Source organism: Mixophyes fleayi, chromosome 10 (genome assembly GCF_038048845.1).
Source record: "Mixophyes fleayi isolate aMixFle1 chromosome 10, aMixFle1.hap1, whole genome shotgun sequence".
In the NCBI taxonomy this organism is placed as follows: Eukaryota; Metazoa; Chordata; class Amphibia; order Anura; family Limnodynastidae; genus Mixophyes; species Mixophyes fleayi.
Window position 1 is genome coordinate 78,287,951 of NC_134411.1, and position 17,133 is coordinate 78,305,083.

The 17,133-nt window shown below is 40.5% G+C and overlaps 1 protein-coding gene across 1 annotated transcript in view; it reads left to right on the forward strand.

The window, feature by feature from the left end:
- Positions 1–226: 226 nt before the first annotated feature.
- LOC142103521 (5-hydroxytryptamine receptor 3A-like) overlaps positions 227–17,133 on the forward strand; it is a 33,968-nt gene continuing 17,061 nt past the window's right edge. The window contains exons 1-6 of the mRNA XM_075187557.1: positions 227–328; positions 4,513–4,670; positions 9,351–9,395; positions 12,380–12,489; positions 14,445–14,617; positions 15,705–15,865. Of these exons, the coding sequence (XP_075043658.1) occupies positions 283–328; positions 4,513–4,670; positions 9,351–9,395; positions 12,380–12,489; positions 14,445–14,617; positions 15,705–15,865 (693 nt within the window). The 5' untranslated portion in view covers positions 227–282. The remainder of the gene's footprint in view (positions 329–4,512; positions 4,671–9,350; positions 9,396–12,379; positions 12,490–14,444; positions 14,618–15,704; positions 15,866–17,133) is intronic.

Consider the following 17,133-nt stretch of genomic DNA (forward strand, 5'->3'; position numbering starts at 1 on the left):
CCTATGACATTGTCAGTGGGCTGTCCGAATCTGACTTTTGCTATATTCTTTCTGTCTTAATCTCAAACTTCATTATTTATCTCTAACTTCAAAGCTACATATATCAGGGCAGTAACGTCTGAACCTAGTAAATTCTCTGGTAGATTTTTTTAAAACAAGTTTATCAACTTTTAGAACAAGCGCTGGATTCTCAGTAAATCGAGCACAGCTCCTCCCATTACTGATATTTTTGAAAACAGGAAAATCAGACGGGGAACAATCAGCTCTCACAATCTTCCTCCAATGACTCCAAGCCGTGTTTTCTTCATGCTCACAGTCATCCAATGGAGTAAGTCATTTTATATGGAATATTTGCCATTTAGAACAACTTCTTAGTCCGGGCAGTGTACAACTATGTGAACTATAGTAAAGAGTTAATAAATCAAATGCAAGTGACACATACTGTAGATCTCCCATGTAATTGCAATAAAATGTTTTAGAGCAATGTAATTTATAGTTAAAATTGAGATAATACATTTAATATACATTAGTATACCTTTGTAGATTTAAGGTGACCGGATCAGTCCGTACTGGTGTGTTGACATCACTTCAGTAGTTATTATGGACCTTGTTACTAAATCCCAAATATGGTAATTTCTTACACACTGTAAGTAATAACACTGTCACAGGTCATTTGTCTACTTTGTGCTTTTAATTAGTATCCTTTGAAAAAATATATATATTTTTATTATTATTATTATTATTATTATTATTATTATTATTATTATTATTAATATTATTAATTTATTAATTTTAAATTTGCAAGTCTTGTAGGGCAAACAAATGTGTAAAGATTTGTAGAACTGAACACGACTGCAGACAAACTAAATGTGATTATATTTTGTTCATTAAAAAAATAGGGTGTTATTTTGTTCAGATTTTTTTATTCGCTGTGCAGTCAGTCTGTAGGTCAATTGTCTTGAAAAAAAATGTTTTGCTTAATATTGACCAGTATCCCTTCTCTTATGCTGCGTTACGTGTTATATATGCTTTATATGCATTGACATCTGCTCAGGAATCATCTCTCTTCTGCAGATAGACCACTCATCAGTACCTCTTCTCTTGTGCTGTACGTTGCATGCAATTTCCAGTATCTGTATTTATTCAAAGCTGCCTACTCTCCCGGGAATGTCCTGGAGGCTACCAAATTTCTGGGAGTCATCCCGGACTCCCGAGACAGCAGGGCAACCTCTCGGATCCTGCCCACTTTGTTATTGAATATGATAGGGACGGGGCTTAGTGATGTGATTCACACGTCAACGTGGGCCTGCCCCTTGTTGTAATAGGCTAAAATGATGCTGTCGGTTTAGGGGGCAGGGTCAAATGACACGTTTCACTGAGCCCCTCCCCCAAATGCCACCCTGCCCCAGGATCTCCCAGAGCAATGCACGAAAGTTGGTAAGTATCATTTATATTGCGTGGCTGATTTTCTTTTATCACTTTATCTGCAATTTGTTTAGTTTTGATCTTTAAATCTTTTTATTGAAATATTTTTGCATGTAATTCAGACATTTTAGATTTTTTTTAAAATTGATACTCATACTTCCATTGGGAGATAGAAAATTACAAAACAGAATCAAATTAAATTAATAAAGCAATATAAAGGCTGATTACTATAATGATGATTAGTAGTAGTATTAGTATTAGTATTATTACCATTTATTCATATAGCGCTAGAACACAGTTCTTTACACAGTAATAAAACAAGACTGGGTATTAACAAACAGACAAAGAGGTAAGAGGGCTCAGCTCACAAGCTTACAATTTAGAGGAAAACAGGAGTTTGATATAAGAGGTTAATTGCTACAGACTGCATATTGGTGCAGCCAAATTGTAATAGGAAAAAGTGCTTAGTGGGGCTGTATGATCCAATCATACAGCAATGTTGGTTTGAAGTCACAGGGCTGTTTGAGTATGGAAAGATAATAAATTGAAGTTTTGAATAAACTGTGTAATGGAGTAGTACTCAGGCACAATAGTCTAGGGGCCTAGGGGTTAAGAGGATAACTTCCTAGGGCATCACTGTGCATGTGCCCCTCCCCTATACCCCAGCACTTAGTCTGATCTCTGCTCTGATCAGAGCAGGGACTCAGATGGGGAGCAAGTGCCTGTGTAGAAAAATATTTTTTCTGCACTGATGGGGCACCCCAATAAGCATGGTGCCCTCCTGCCACACTCAACCTGGCTTAATACGTTAAGCCAGTCTGGCTGGAAGGTCATGTAGTAAGAGGAATTCCAAAACGTGGGTGCAACTCAAAAACAGTCAAAATTTTGCACCTAGATGCAATGTTAGTAAATATTTTGCATGGCACAATACAGCATTTCACGTTCTGCATCATGCAGTAGTACCCCTTCTCCTGTTGGGTACATTGAATAATTCTCAGTATCTATGTCTATTATCTATTATTATTAACTAAATGTATTATCGTGTAGAAAAGTACTCTGCCATTCATATAATCTTGATGAACTGTGTAATGTGCTGATCTGCCACAATACCAGCTACAGATGACAGGTGGCGCTGCACCATCAACACGGTCAACTGCACACCCTTTGTCATTTACATCATCTATATGCATATTAAGGCCCTCGATCCTACCAAGCTTTGCACAAAGTTTGGATTTGTGTTTATCTGTTTCTGCTTCAAGAGTCATGTTTTGTTTGTCTACTCAGTTTTGTCCCTCGTTGTTATACCTTTTCCAACCCATCGATTTTGGCTTTATCCCTCCCAATCAGGGCCGGATTACCCCGAGGTCTAATTGGGCTACAGCCCAGGGGCCTCGGGCATCCAGGGGGCTCTTGACAGTGCTCAGAGGCATTATTGATCGGTACGGGGACGCTCCCGGCCCGATCAATGCTGCTGAGCACTGTCACTGTAAACCTTCCGCGGCGCTCAGTGATCTCATTACTGAGGAGATCTCGTTAACCATTGCAGGGGCGCACACAGGATTAACCCCCCCCCTGCCCCCCCCCCCCCCCCAAAAAAAAAACCCAGCTCCGTTTCGGCAGCGCTGTCCTATACAGCAGCCATGGCTGCTGTATAGGACAGTGCCGCTATGATGGCCACTTAGTTAGCACAGGGGGGGTTTCTGGAGACTCAGAAACCCCTCCCTGCGTGCATTGGTTGCATCAGAAAAAATTCTTACAGAATCACTTGGTTCAGGACTCGAAGGAGTTGTTCCCAGAAGCTTTCCTGTCCATCGTTGTCGAGCAGCCAAGTGGTCTTCTTCCTCCTTCAGGTGCCTCTTCACAACACCATCTAATAGATGAAGACTGGTGTGAATATAGAGGTATAGAATGAATAATGAATAACCAGGAACTCTCTGGCACAGATGGGTAAATCAGAAACACATTGGAGTTGATGGAGTAACCAGGAACACACATGCATTGATGGAATAACCAGGAACACGCTGAAGTAGATGGAATAACCAGGAACACACTAAAGTGAATGGAATAACCAGGAACACAATGGTATAGATGGAATAACCAGGAACACAATGGTATAGATGGAATAACCAGGAACATACTGGCATAGATGGAATAACCAGGAACACTGGAATAGATGGAATAACCAGGAACAGAATGGTTTGGTTGGAAAAACCAGGATCACTCTGGAGCAGAATTACTAGGAATACAGATGAAACGGAATTAGCAAGAATACACTGGAGGATCAATTAACTAACTTACCAGGACTAGACACTACATAAGCTGGCACCATCTTGTACTCTGATACATTACATTATATATAAGGAGGCAATAGGGGGTGTGGCGGTTGGAGCCAATGAGATGAGAGATATCATAGAACAGGCAGGCAAGCAACTGTGTAAAGATCAAAGACAGTGACTGCCATCTCCATGCAGTGTCGGAACCCTCTGCTCCTTCTATAAGGAACAGAAGAGCGCTGGACTCTGCAAAGTATACCAGAAAGTCCGACGAGTGACAGATATTCAGTGGTCAGGTGATGTTGGGAGGTGTTGTGTCCTATCTCTATATAGAGCTTCATACTCTCTATTTCTTCATCGAGTGCTCCAGAAAAACCATGTACCAATTCAGCCACCCAGAAGGAAAGTATTCCTGAAAATCAATTAAAAATAACCAGACACATATCTGATAAAAGAACAGTGTTACCATCTGATTCCTTTAGTTACAGACCCATGTAAATTACACCAGTTCTGTGGCTTATTTAAACCAGGTAATAGATAAACTGTATAATTTACATGTCATTATTACGTTATTTCATGCATGAAATGTTCACTTCTACTATATCTTATAGTATATTATGTTTATATCCAGTGTTCATTTAATGGTGGTTGGGGGTGCTGTTTACTATGCAATGAATGCTCAGGAGTCAAGTTACTGTTTGTGCATAGATCCTCTTGCCAAGCAGTAAGTTTTCCTGGAAACATTATTGACATAATATAATAATCCATATAATAATTGTCAGTGTTTCTTTGCTGTGCTTGCATTATGCCCTAGGTACATCCCACGCGGAACGTGTCTGCAGTTACTTCAACTTGGCACAAATCTTGTCTGATAATCAAGACATTCCAGGAGCTGCCGTTCGCCCAGTAAGAGACTGGAAAACTCCAACCACAGTGTTTATCGATCTGTCCTTGTACACAGTCATCAGCTTGGTGAGACTTTCAGTGTCATAGTTGTATCTTTTAAGTTTTAGCTGTTCTTAAGAACCTCACTATTTGCTTGTTATTTACAACGAGTTTGATTATGCTTCTCTAGTTATATATTTTAAAAATATTTAGCAACTTTGTTTCATTCTGATATCCCCCAAGTTAATGGTTAATCTAATGCATACTTGCCAACTCTCCCTGAATGTCAGGGAGACTCCCTGAAATAGGGGTGTTCTCCCTCACTCCCTGAAGAGTCTGGCATTCACCCTGATGCTGAGCCAGTACAAGACGTGGTTGGCTTCAACATCTGTGGCATGATGACACAGTTCAGAAATTGTGTCCTATGTCCATGTATTGATGCCTATGGAGGTGGCCATTTTCATGGAGACCAAGATTTAATCAAAGACTGACAGGTAAGACAACATGACTTCAGTAATGGAGACAGAAATGTAAAAGACACTTTAGTCTCCAGATACCCATTAGCTGCTTTTCTTTAATGCATAGTTCTCTACTCTCCCGGAATGTCCAGGAGACTCCATTTCTGGGAGACCTCCCGGGCTCCCGGGAGAGCAGGGCAACCTCCCGGTTCTCACCCCCGCAATAGATAAGTGGTGGTAGCGGGGCTTAATGACGCAGATATTGCATCATCTTAGCCCCACCCCCTGCTGTAATTGGACAAAATTGTGACAATTGTTTAGGGGCGGTGCCAAAAAAAAAAAGGTGTCATTCGTCAATCCCAGCCTCCCTGGGATCTCCCTGAAGTCAAAGGAAAAGTTGGCAAGTATGATCTAATCTCATGGCTTGGAAGGACAATAATAATAATTTTAAGCCCATGTTTTTTGTACTATCCAGGGATATCTATTCATCTAATGGTTAAACATGCAAAATAGTGGCTATTTAGTTTACAAAGTTGTGGGAGCACAGCGTAAGTGATGTTTTATGATGTGAAATTCACATGGTTTAGTGGGCCAATAATATAATTTAGTTCCCATATTTGTATTTATTTTTTGATATTCATAATATCTACAACTGGAAAGATTAATCATGTAAAAAACATAAAAGATGATTTACATAGTGACACTTTGTGATGGCATGCACTTAATTTTACACATTTGATTTTATGGGTAAGCCCAGAGCTAAACTGGTCAAAACGGTGACGTCTGCAGGGGCGCAACATCTTTCTCATTCGTATGTGAGAAGCTGGATCAATTCTGTTCCTAGCTAAATGCAGGGTAGACACATGACTTCAGGTGCCCTCATGCAATAACACGATATTTTAGTGAGATTTAGCGGCTGGACAGAGGGCACATTTGTAAGTACATACCTGGGTTAGTGACTTTAGCAGGTGACTACAGAATTATTTTTCCCCACACAAATGTTCTTGATTTTTACAGGTGCTGGGAGGTGGTGGAGATCAAGTCTCTACTTTAAATGGAATGTGTTTTGTCCCCCGACATCTCCCTCACCATCAATAACACCACAATTTCATCAGTCTCTCTAGGCTTGGGGTCACACGCCGCCCTCTGCTTTATTTCTTACATCCAGTCTCCCTCCCAGTCCTATTGCCTCCAACTTAGAAATATTTCCAGAATACACTCTTTTCTTGCCCATGATACTTCCATTCTCTCAGCACCTCCCACGTTGACTACTGCAATCTTCTGCTATCTGGAATCCCTCTCACCCATCTATCTCCACTTCAATCCCTCTTAAAAGTCGCTGCAAGTATTATCTTCCTCTCTCACCGCTCCATATCTGCTGTAGCACTTTGCAAATTCCTACACTTGCTCCCTGTGTCCTCCAGAATCCAATTAAAGTTAATGTCTCTTACATACAAAGCCCTCAACAATCCCACCCCTTCATACATCTCATAGCTAAACACTCGCCCTCTTAGATCTAGCTCTGACCTGCTCCTAACCATGTCTCTTGTAACCTCCTCTCACTCCTGTCTACAACACTTCTCCTGTGCGGCTACCAGGGGAGGGCTGGCAGACTTTAGCCCAGGAGCAAACACACAGCACTGGCCCATAAGTAGCGACCCATCCTTAAAGGGTGGTTTTTGGTACAATATATATTTATCTATATAAAAAGAGGCTATTTTAGTGTTGTTTAATCCATATATATATTTATTCCCAAACCCAGAGCTGGATTAAGGCTCAGGGGAGCCTGGGCACTTTAGTCAGGGTAACCCCCTATGATGTAACATGGTTATCATTTTAGATAAATAAACAGGCAATACTGTGTGTACTACAGTTAGGTGCACACAGCTCTGCCTTCGTGAGCAGTACACGGTGAAGCGGGACATACCTCCCAACTCTCCTAAGCGAAACAGTCACCCAAATTTGGGACTGTCCCACCAGATTCAGGACAGTTGGCAGACTGTCCTTCTCTCTCCTACCGCGGCCGATGAGAGGTGGCTGGTCCCGGAGGAGGGGCCAGCCACCAAATAATACAGACTTGGGCTGGTTCATGTACCGGCCCAAAATAGCAATTTTCAGTCCGCTCCGGCCCGCCCCAGCCCGCCCCTGGCTGCTACCCAGTTGTGGAACTTTCCCAAAGCGTTCAAATCTTTGTTAGAGCTTACCACCCTACTCCCGCCAATACTACTAACACTAATCCACCCACACAACTGTGCCAATCTCCACTCTGAGCCACACTCACTCTTCTTGTTTCAGCTGTGCCCTCTTCCAATTAAAATCAGCAGAGCCCACCCTACCATTTGTTATCACATCTGCATTTATTTTGTCTACCTTGTGTGTCCGTTTTATGTATGTGCTGTTTTCCCTAATTTATGGTGCAGCAGATCACTGTGGCTCCTTCTATTATAATAATAATAATAATAATAATAGCTTTAGGTGCTCTTTATATAGAGAAGTGCATTTCTAATTCTACCAATGAAATACATTTAAATGTATGCTAGTGCCACATTGTCAGGATTTCATTTCTCTCGGAATACTGCATGTGCCCTAATGGAATTCCACAAGTGCAAAAGAAATACAAACACGTTTATGACAAATAATAGCGCATGGACAAATACTCTGGTATTAGCAAACATGCATGCACAAATCTGACGTCACCACTGAGTACTATTTATAGAGATGACTGACAGGCATTGGAATCTGATACAGCAAGATCTTGCCTCCACTTTGCCGTGAAAAACATGTCAAAAAAGACAGTCCCGGGGCTATATGTATTAACCTGCGATTCTAGGCAAGTTTTTCCTTTAAACACATTGGGGTTTTAAATTTTGCCGTCAAATTTGCCGAATATAGTCGATTTGCTAGAATCGCAGTTTAATATATTTACCCCCTAATGTCATCTTAATTCTCGTGAAGGAGGCCCCCACGAGTATTGTAGAAGACAAAAGTAAAAACTGTAATTTACAGCATGGCCCCAAAGAGCATGTAGACAGGACTTTTCTCATTTATATGTGGACCTACAATCATATGAAAGGTCACACAGTGCATTCTTATGTGAGCGGAATGCGGGCATTATGTAGGCAATAGTTGGACAAACAGTTGCATCTGCACTTAAGCGCCACATTTTTCCGGTTCATAAATGATCCATATAGATTATTAATTCTCATGTACATACTAATAAACTGGTACAGTATAAATCTAAAAGGACAACTGAGCCAATTTCTTAGTATCCCAACAAGTAATATGTGCATTAGCAAGTTATATACTTAAAAAAATTAAAGTTCCAGACTACAAACCAGTATGCTGATTCCAGCACAGCATTCTAGTAAGCATTTTGAAAAAGCTCAGAAAGTGGGGGTCATCTTCCTTCCATCTTGGGCTATTAGCTGTTTCAATTGCAGTTCCTCCCAGTAAACAGGAACAATATTCTGGGTAGGGCTACAACAGGAATATCAAGTTTTTGGAATGAGGTGAGAGAGATGCCGCAGGAGTCTTTAGTGAACCTTAGACCTAAGAACATTGAGACAGTAGTCGGATAATGATATTAGTCAAGGTCAACAGTCAAAATAGACCAAGGCCTATATTTACTAAACTGCATGTTTGAAAAAGTGGAGATGTTGCCTATATCAACCAATCAGATTCTAGTTAGAATGTATTTAGTACATTCTACAAAATGATAGCTAGAATCTGATTGGTTGCTATAGGCAACATCTCCACTTTTTCAAACCAGCAGTTTAGTAAATTTACCCCCAATTGTCTATTTCTGCTCCAGGCATAAAAAAGCTTTTACCAGTAAATGTCTATTCAAAACTTTTTTTTAGCCATAATTTAAAAACAAATTATTCTTCGTATCTTATTCTTAAGAAACCCTTCTGCACAATAGTCTAGCACCTTTGCAAATGGTAATAATCCAGGGAAAGCATGGGCTTGATAATACTACTGTCTCTCTCTACATCAGACAGAGCTCATACTTGTTCCACCACAAGGTTGTCTTAGCAAACAACAAGACTTATGTGGTACTCCTAATATCAGCACTGTCTTGTACCAGGCAAAATTCACCCGGATAGACTCTTGAAACATTTTAAACAAGGAGTTTATAAATGATACATTTATTATAGTGGGTGAGAGAGAGGATGTGATAAATAACCAATTTCTAGTTGAGCAAAACTAAAAACGTACCATGAAGTCTTGGAAATGTATTTGACTCTTTAGTATGTATGTGACTAATGCTGTTTTCACCAAACTGACCAAATCTTGTTGTGTTTTTTAGGACACAAGCCTTCAATCTTTAACCACATATGTCTGGTTTTACATGGTAAGATTCTAAGACTCTTGCATACTCTTTGCCTGTAAGAAATCATTTATACTTTGTATAGTTATTATAACTAACTAGTCTCAGGGAGTGCTGGAAAAATCTTTACAGTGGATTGTCTATCAGTGTCCTGTCGCTCTCCTGTTTAAGAAAGGTCTAAGTCATTGTTTCCCAAACCCAGTCCTCAGGACCCCTAACAGTGCATGTTTTCCATATCTCCTTGCAGGAGCACAGGTGTATTCATTACTGACTGATACATTGTAACAGATCCACAGGTGGTGCTAATTATATCACTTGTCACCCAGGAATCCTGCACTGTTAGGGGTCCCTGAGGACTGGGTTTGGGAAACACTGGTCTAACCTATATTTTTCCTGGGATTTCCCAAACTGTTTTTTAAACGCTTGTACCTGTTTGACAATCTACTAAGCTAAGTAAAGACTGTGGGGCTAATTACAAATTACTCTTAAAAATAGAGCATGAAAAACTAGAGTATTCCCGCCCATATGTGGAGTCATACACATATCGTTATACGTCTACATCAGCAGCATATACACCTGGGGGTAAATGTATTAACCTCTGATTTCTGCAAGTCTCCGGAAATCAGCGACTTTGCAGGTAAAATTTAAAGCGGCGATGGCTTGTAAAGGCAAACTTGCCTTTACAAGCCATCGCCGCTTTAAATTTTCACTGCTAATTTGCCGATTTCCGTCGACTTGCAGAAATCGGAGGTTAATACATTTACCCCCTGGTTTCCAAGTCATCATCGTCAGTGAGTATTGGCAACTGCCTTCTAGAAGGTGTAGAAGATACACCTCCTAAAATGTACATATGTATGTTTCTGTAGGTCTGCATGAGCTGCATTTACGTAAACACGCACTCGGCCCACGCCTGCACGCCCCCCCCCTCCCCCTCCGTGCCATCTCTCCAGATGCAGGCAGGCATAAGTGCCCAAATATTGTAGCATGGCGCATATGAATGGGAAACATTCACTTGTAACAATTCTGAATATATTGAAAGCAATTGCTGTTGGTTTTATCACCTTGTAATGAATTAACATTTTTTACATTTAGGGGGGAATTCAATTCAGCGTTAATTCTATTACCGTTAATACGGTAAATTTAAACCTGATTTCTGCTCGCTGCTCCCTGAGTTGTGAGCAAAAACCAGCGTTAAAGATTACCGTATTAATGGTAATAATGCGCACTATTACCGCAATATCGGTAATAGTGCGCAGGCCTCTTTACTTTCGGCAGTAACTCGGCCAATTGAATTTCCCCCTTTTTTTTCTTTTCAATTTTTTATTGAGGTAAAAAAAGTATGTCAAGTACAAATAAATGCATTATAAAGTACAAGTATGTTTTCACAATTCTTTTACATTCCAGTGTACAATCAACATTACAAGTCACTCCATTCCAAAAATCCCCCTTTCCACAGGACTTAACTATCATTAGATGTAGATAGATTGATTGGAGGGTCTGCAGAGACCATTCTCAACTCATACCATTCAGTATTATGGAAACTGTTCCAGAGTTGTATTCGTATAGTGTGAGGTAAGAGGGCTATAAAACTCTCCCATGTGTTAAAGAATTGTTTTACTCTAGACTCTTTTTGCAAAGACGTCTCTATCCAATCCATTCGAAATATATGAAGAGAGAACACAGGAGGAGAATTCTGGGCCCAGACCTGCAGTATGCTCTTTCTGGCCGCAGCTGAAATTTCTATTAATAAACTCTTGCATCCCCTGCCAACTTTGCAGCTACTTGGAAGTATTCCGAATATCGCCCATTACGGAGATAGGGGTGCATAGTTCACTAAATGTGTATTAGAGAATCTCCAAATCTGAGTCCGGAATCTTTTAATTGGGGGACATTCCCAGAAGCAATGTGTCAGATCCGCTCTTGGAAATCCACATTTCGGACAACAATGAGATTCCGATAGTCCTATCTGAAATCGACGAGCTGGAGATAGATATGCTCTATGAAAAATGTTAAGAAACATTTCTGTATATGTCATGGCCGGTAAAATTTTAATGGAGTTGGCAAGTGCTTTAAGGAGAACTTCTGGAGTCAGATGAGGGAATCGTTCCTGCCATAACGAAAGACCAGTTTTAGAGTGACTATAATCAAATTGATCCGGTATCAAGGAATAGTGTTGCGATATGGCCTGGTGAGTTAAGGGAGGTTTTGAAAGCATAACCTCCAAGGGGTTATCCCAATCCGAAAGAGGAATTAGAGAAACTTTTTAAGTTTGATTTCTCCCAGATACCTCTGAGCTAGTACATTCATGCGATACAGATAGAAAAAGGAAAAAAGCCAAAAACATAACCCCCTCCTATGAGAAATCATGAACCATTCCATCCGCCAGTCATCATCATCCTCATCAAAAGACTACACATAATTGGGATCTCCCACAATTGGCGCCATTCAGTGACAACACTGTCACAGTCTACAGGACAAGGAACCAATCTGCTGTCCTTTCACTGGGCTCTCAGGCTCTCAGACTTTGTGGCCGGTTTTCAAGTGTGGTGTACAAAATACTTGCTCATTCTAGGGTATTTCCAAATAGATGAATGTAGAAATATAACCATAAAAAAGCATGTTCAGAGGCCATAGCTTTATGATGCCATCAGAATAATTTGTCCTATGTTATACATTAAACTCTTAATTGTTTTTATATTACCCTGACCCCTTTATAAACTACCTACCCATTTCAATGTAACGAATAGCTGGGGAAAACTGTGCCTCTATATTAAGATAGCCATTTTTGGATAACCATGTTGAAATCTCCACCCTTATTATCCGTTTTTAAACCACAAACAGGTGTGGTGGAAAGAGTGATCATCCTACAGCAGTATAATGAACAATAGAGGGGGGAGTGGGTAGGGGGTATAACATTTATGACAGAAGTGTAGCAAAATTCATTTTGAGTTTGGAGGTCCTTTAACTGATTTTACAATGTATTAATACATAGCCCTTTCTAATTTTAGGAATGGCAAAATGAGTTTATAAGATGGAACACTGATGACTTTTGCGGAATTGATAACGTTTTGACTCCTGCTACCGACCTATGGCTTCCAGACCTCTATATCTATGAACTGTAAGTCTATTTATTATATTTGCTGGTAATCTAAAAAATAAGGTGATATTTACCGCAGGATAAATTCACACTATGTGAATCTTAGACCTGCCAACGTACATATACCCACCCTCTCAATTGTCCTGATTTCAGTAGGACAGTGCGAAATCCACTATTTGAAAAGACTGTCCCACCATTCGGTTTTTTTAGCCCGACTTCTGGGAAGTTGGGAGGTATGTTTCTGCTTGAAGCAGCTCCATCGTTTATTGAAACATTATTTATACTGAAGGATTCCCATAGGCTATGCAGCAATTTAAGTGTGTTTTAGGGGAAGGGTATTGAGGATGTCCTTGTGCTTCAGAAGCATTTGTCATGCCCCAGGGAACATGGCATATCCTTCAACATGGTGCAACTATGCGCCTACATTTGTACTAACTACTTCTTTCTCAGTGTTTTATCAAGCCTTTCAGTGAGCCCTAATCAGTGGGCAAGCTGTGGGCTAGCATGCCAGAAACTTTTTGTTGCACCTGATCACACATTGGAGTAACCATGACTCTTTACTCTCCATTCTGGTGCATTTTAACATACACAGTAAACCCCTAAACCTAAGAATTTGCTATAAACAGCAAGAACATTTCTCTAAGTTCATTGACATCTACTCCCAAACCTTCTAAGCCCTTCAACTCAACCTCACTTTATGTCTTGTTAAGATTATACTTCTATCGCTGAGTTACCTCTGTGAAATTACCTATTCTGCCACAAAATTGGATAGGATGAATATTTTGCCACAATTTCACATAGTTTATTGATACTGAATTCTAATAAATAGTTTTTCGACCATGCTTTATGTTTAGATTGATATTTTCTTTTTATTATATACTTATAAAAGATCAGCCAGTTACATTCATGGAACGAGATGCATAATACGGGCACAATTAGTGGATAGGAACGTGTCAAACCAGACCAAGAATACAACACGTAGTAGCAGAGAAACAATTAAGGCCCTGAAAATCACAATCAGTTGATTGATTTTGTTTTTAGGGGATGGAGGGAAAGGGGTTGCGAATAGGAGAAAGGACAACCATGGCTCCCAGTCTTGTTAAAGGATGTGTCAGAGTTTTTAATTATACTGGTCATGTATTCCATAAGGTGGGAGTCCCAGGCCCTGTTAATAATTGTTTCGATTAAGGGGGCACCGGTCTGTTTCCAATCGGCCTCCAGCTGCCAGATTGTGGATGAAGTTATATGTCTTATTAGTTTATTTTGGTGGAAGGTTACTTTTGGAGCACCAAGGGGGATGAGGAAGAGCTTGGGAGAGGAACGTCTATTTGGAAGATCACAAATATTAGATTTTTTTTTGAGCCAGACACCAGAAAGCTTTGGACACCTTCAACATTCCAATAAATATTTCAACTAGCAATAAAACTGCCTCTATTGTCTGCAGATGATAGAAGCACTTAAACACTAAATACATAGAAAGTAATAGCATTAATGTTTGGTTGAAGAACTGCCTGGAGAAACTGTTTTATACAAAGGGGCACAGAGAGGAAGGGGGTGTGTACAATGTACCTGGGCCTCCCTCGGTTTCCTATGGGGGAGATGGTGGACGTGGGGGTAGCATTGTCTGAGCAGGATTCTGGGCAGAGGAAAGTTACTGTGTGGGCCAATAGATTCCTGTTTGTTTGTACAGTCACATCCCTCCCAGGCTGTGCTCTCAGCGCCAGCTTTGGTCAAAGCCGCGTGCGCCAAGAGGCAGCCGCACTGGGGTCAAAGGTTACTCTCAGCAACCCGTCTATATTATTATTATTATAATTATTATTTTTATTACTATTAGTCCTCTATTGCAAAAACATTTAAAAAATATAGACTCTGCAATCTGCTAAGGCAGAGTTCAAATTTTATTCTGTCTTGTATGTCTGATTTAAGTAAAATATATGTAATTAATGGTGCAACCCTACATATCTTTCATTTTACAGGACCGAAGGGGATAAAAACTCTGCAGTGATTCCATATCTCTTTGTCTACAGTGATGGGCGTATCATTGAATCCAAGCCATTCAAGGTTGTCAGTTCCTGTAATCTAGACATCTTTAAATTTCCATTTGACAAACAGACCTGTTATTTGACCTTTGGCTCCTATGTCCATGCAGGTATGTTGAATGCTTTTTTTCATTCAATCTAAATCTAGCCACACAGCTGTAATGTATTATAATGAAAGGGGTGTAATAAAAAAGGATGGGACCACCTGTCACAAATTTAAGTCACATTCCTGGATGTACAAGTGCCAGCGTACCCATGGCTGCCAGCATACAAACAAAATTTTGCCATGGCAGGGCTTACTGCGACCGTTATTACTCCACACCAACTGCCCCAGAGGTGTCGGAAGAGCCCTAGTTAGGGGCAGTTTTTTTGTAGGTGGCAGGCACATTTTTGTATTGTTAAAATGTCTCCAGGGAATCCAGCCCTGTACTGAGCAGACTAGTGCTGGTAGACAGGGGGACCTTAAACTGTGTGTCTATATATATATATATATATATATATATTGTCACAAGCCCATAGATTAGTGCTGGTAGCAAGTTGTTTTGGGGGGATGCGGGGAACTCCAAACTGTTTATTCTCCCCAATTTCGCCGCTCCCAGCCTAGCTTATAAGGGCTGGTGCTAGCAACACTTTAGGGGGAAGGGGAGAGGGGCACCTTAATTTTTTGGGGGGTTGTATTTAATTAAAAGAAACACCACATTTAAGATGACGATGATGACCTGCGTATCAACAGCATCATTATGTTTAATGCATAATGGTCCAAGCGACGGGTAGTTTCCCTTTACAAGGCAGCGCCGCTTTAAATTTAAACGCCGAAGACGCCGAACTCACGAGTGTTGAAGAACCCGGAGCTTAATACATTTACCCCCTAGTGTTCTATAGAATTGCACTGTTTAGGAGAAATTGCATTTGGAGCACGAAAAACCAATGCGATAAAACATTAAAAAAAATATGTCACAGAAAATGAAGACAGTACCTAATGTAATAATTTCTTCATATTGTATAGTTTATTTTCCAACCTATCAGGTTTATTTACATATTCTGTAAAAGCATTTGCTTTGCATTTAAAGGTCCCATTCTTTACTCTGTAGCATTCCGATTACCACCTGCCAGAAGGAAATTCTATCCAGACATAGGTCACAGGGGTGTGTGTGCTGTACATGTCATATCTAACATACATGTTGTGCTTCTTTACAGTTCAAGACATCATCATGCTGCCAAAAACCAATTCATCACAGATTAACAAAAACACACAAGATATTTTTGTCAGTAAAGGAGACTGGGCCCTGTTGGACATCAGTGTGAGAAACACAACATTATGGAGTGGGGGACTGGAATACAGCCAAGTGATCTTCAAGGTGACACTTTTAAAATGAATGTTGTTTTATAAATGTAAAATCAAAGGGTGCAGATCATGAAAACAAATGTTGTATATAAATTTAATAGCATTCAACAGCAGAATGTTATTCCAAGTGCACAAACTAGCATATACTTTTATTAACAATTGAACCACACACAAAAATGAAAATCATCAATTTATATAGCACCACCAATTCTGCAGCGCTGTACAGAGAATATTTGTCATTCACATCAGTCCCTGCCCCATTGGAGCTTAAAGGCTAAGTTCTATAACACATACACACTAGTATTCGTTTTTATCATCAGTCAATTAACCTACTAGTATGTTTTTAGAGTGTGGGAGGAAACCGGAGCACCCGGAGGAAACCCACGCAAACACGGGGAGCACATACAAACCCCACACAGATAAGGCCAAGGTCAGGAATCAAGCTCATGCCCCCAGTGCTAACCACTAGGCCACCATGCTGCGTACATTACAACTGTAAACTGTGTATGTATATATAGCACTGCATACTATGACGCTGCTATGTAAACAACAATTATAATTGTAACTGTAATGGTGATATCTATGAACGTGGGCCATAGATTCTTTATGTACATGGACCATTAGATACCCTCAGAGCAGAACTACCATTGATGCGGAAGGTGCCATGCACCGGGGCCCATGGAGATAATGGGGCCCGCTGCATGACAGATGCAGATGGTCGGGGATTCATCCTCCCGGCCTCCCTGCATCGGGGCCCACAGCTCGCTAGTTCCGCCTCTGCCTCGGAGTATCTGTCAGATAGAGGGAGAGGGAACAGTTCATCAGATGTAACTAAGAGACAACATCAGTGGCATAGCCAAAAGACCCCTAGGCCCTAGTGAGCCAGGGTGCTTTGGACCCTGCTTAGTAGGTATTAGAGACTTCTAAATCCGCTTTATAACCAAAGTACTGTACAGTAATATCATCACTTACTGCTCCCATTTAGGAAATCTCCTTATTACTAGTAAACATACTGTGATGGTGCTTCTGCAGTTATAAAAACAGGGAAAGAACCAAGCAGACCTGAGCCTGTGTAGCATATTAGGGCCACAAATGGGCTCCCAGAAGCAGCTGTGATGGCTACAGCTGCTACCCTCGCTGCTAAACCACTGTAGAGTATTTAATTTCAACATAATTACCGCCACCCAATACTTGTTTTTAGTTTGTGAGCCTTATTCATTAAAGAAACTTAAGCAAAAGTAAGTAAGTAAGGCAAAACCATGTTGCATTGGAGGGGGAGGT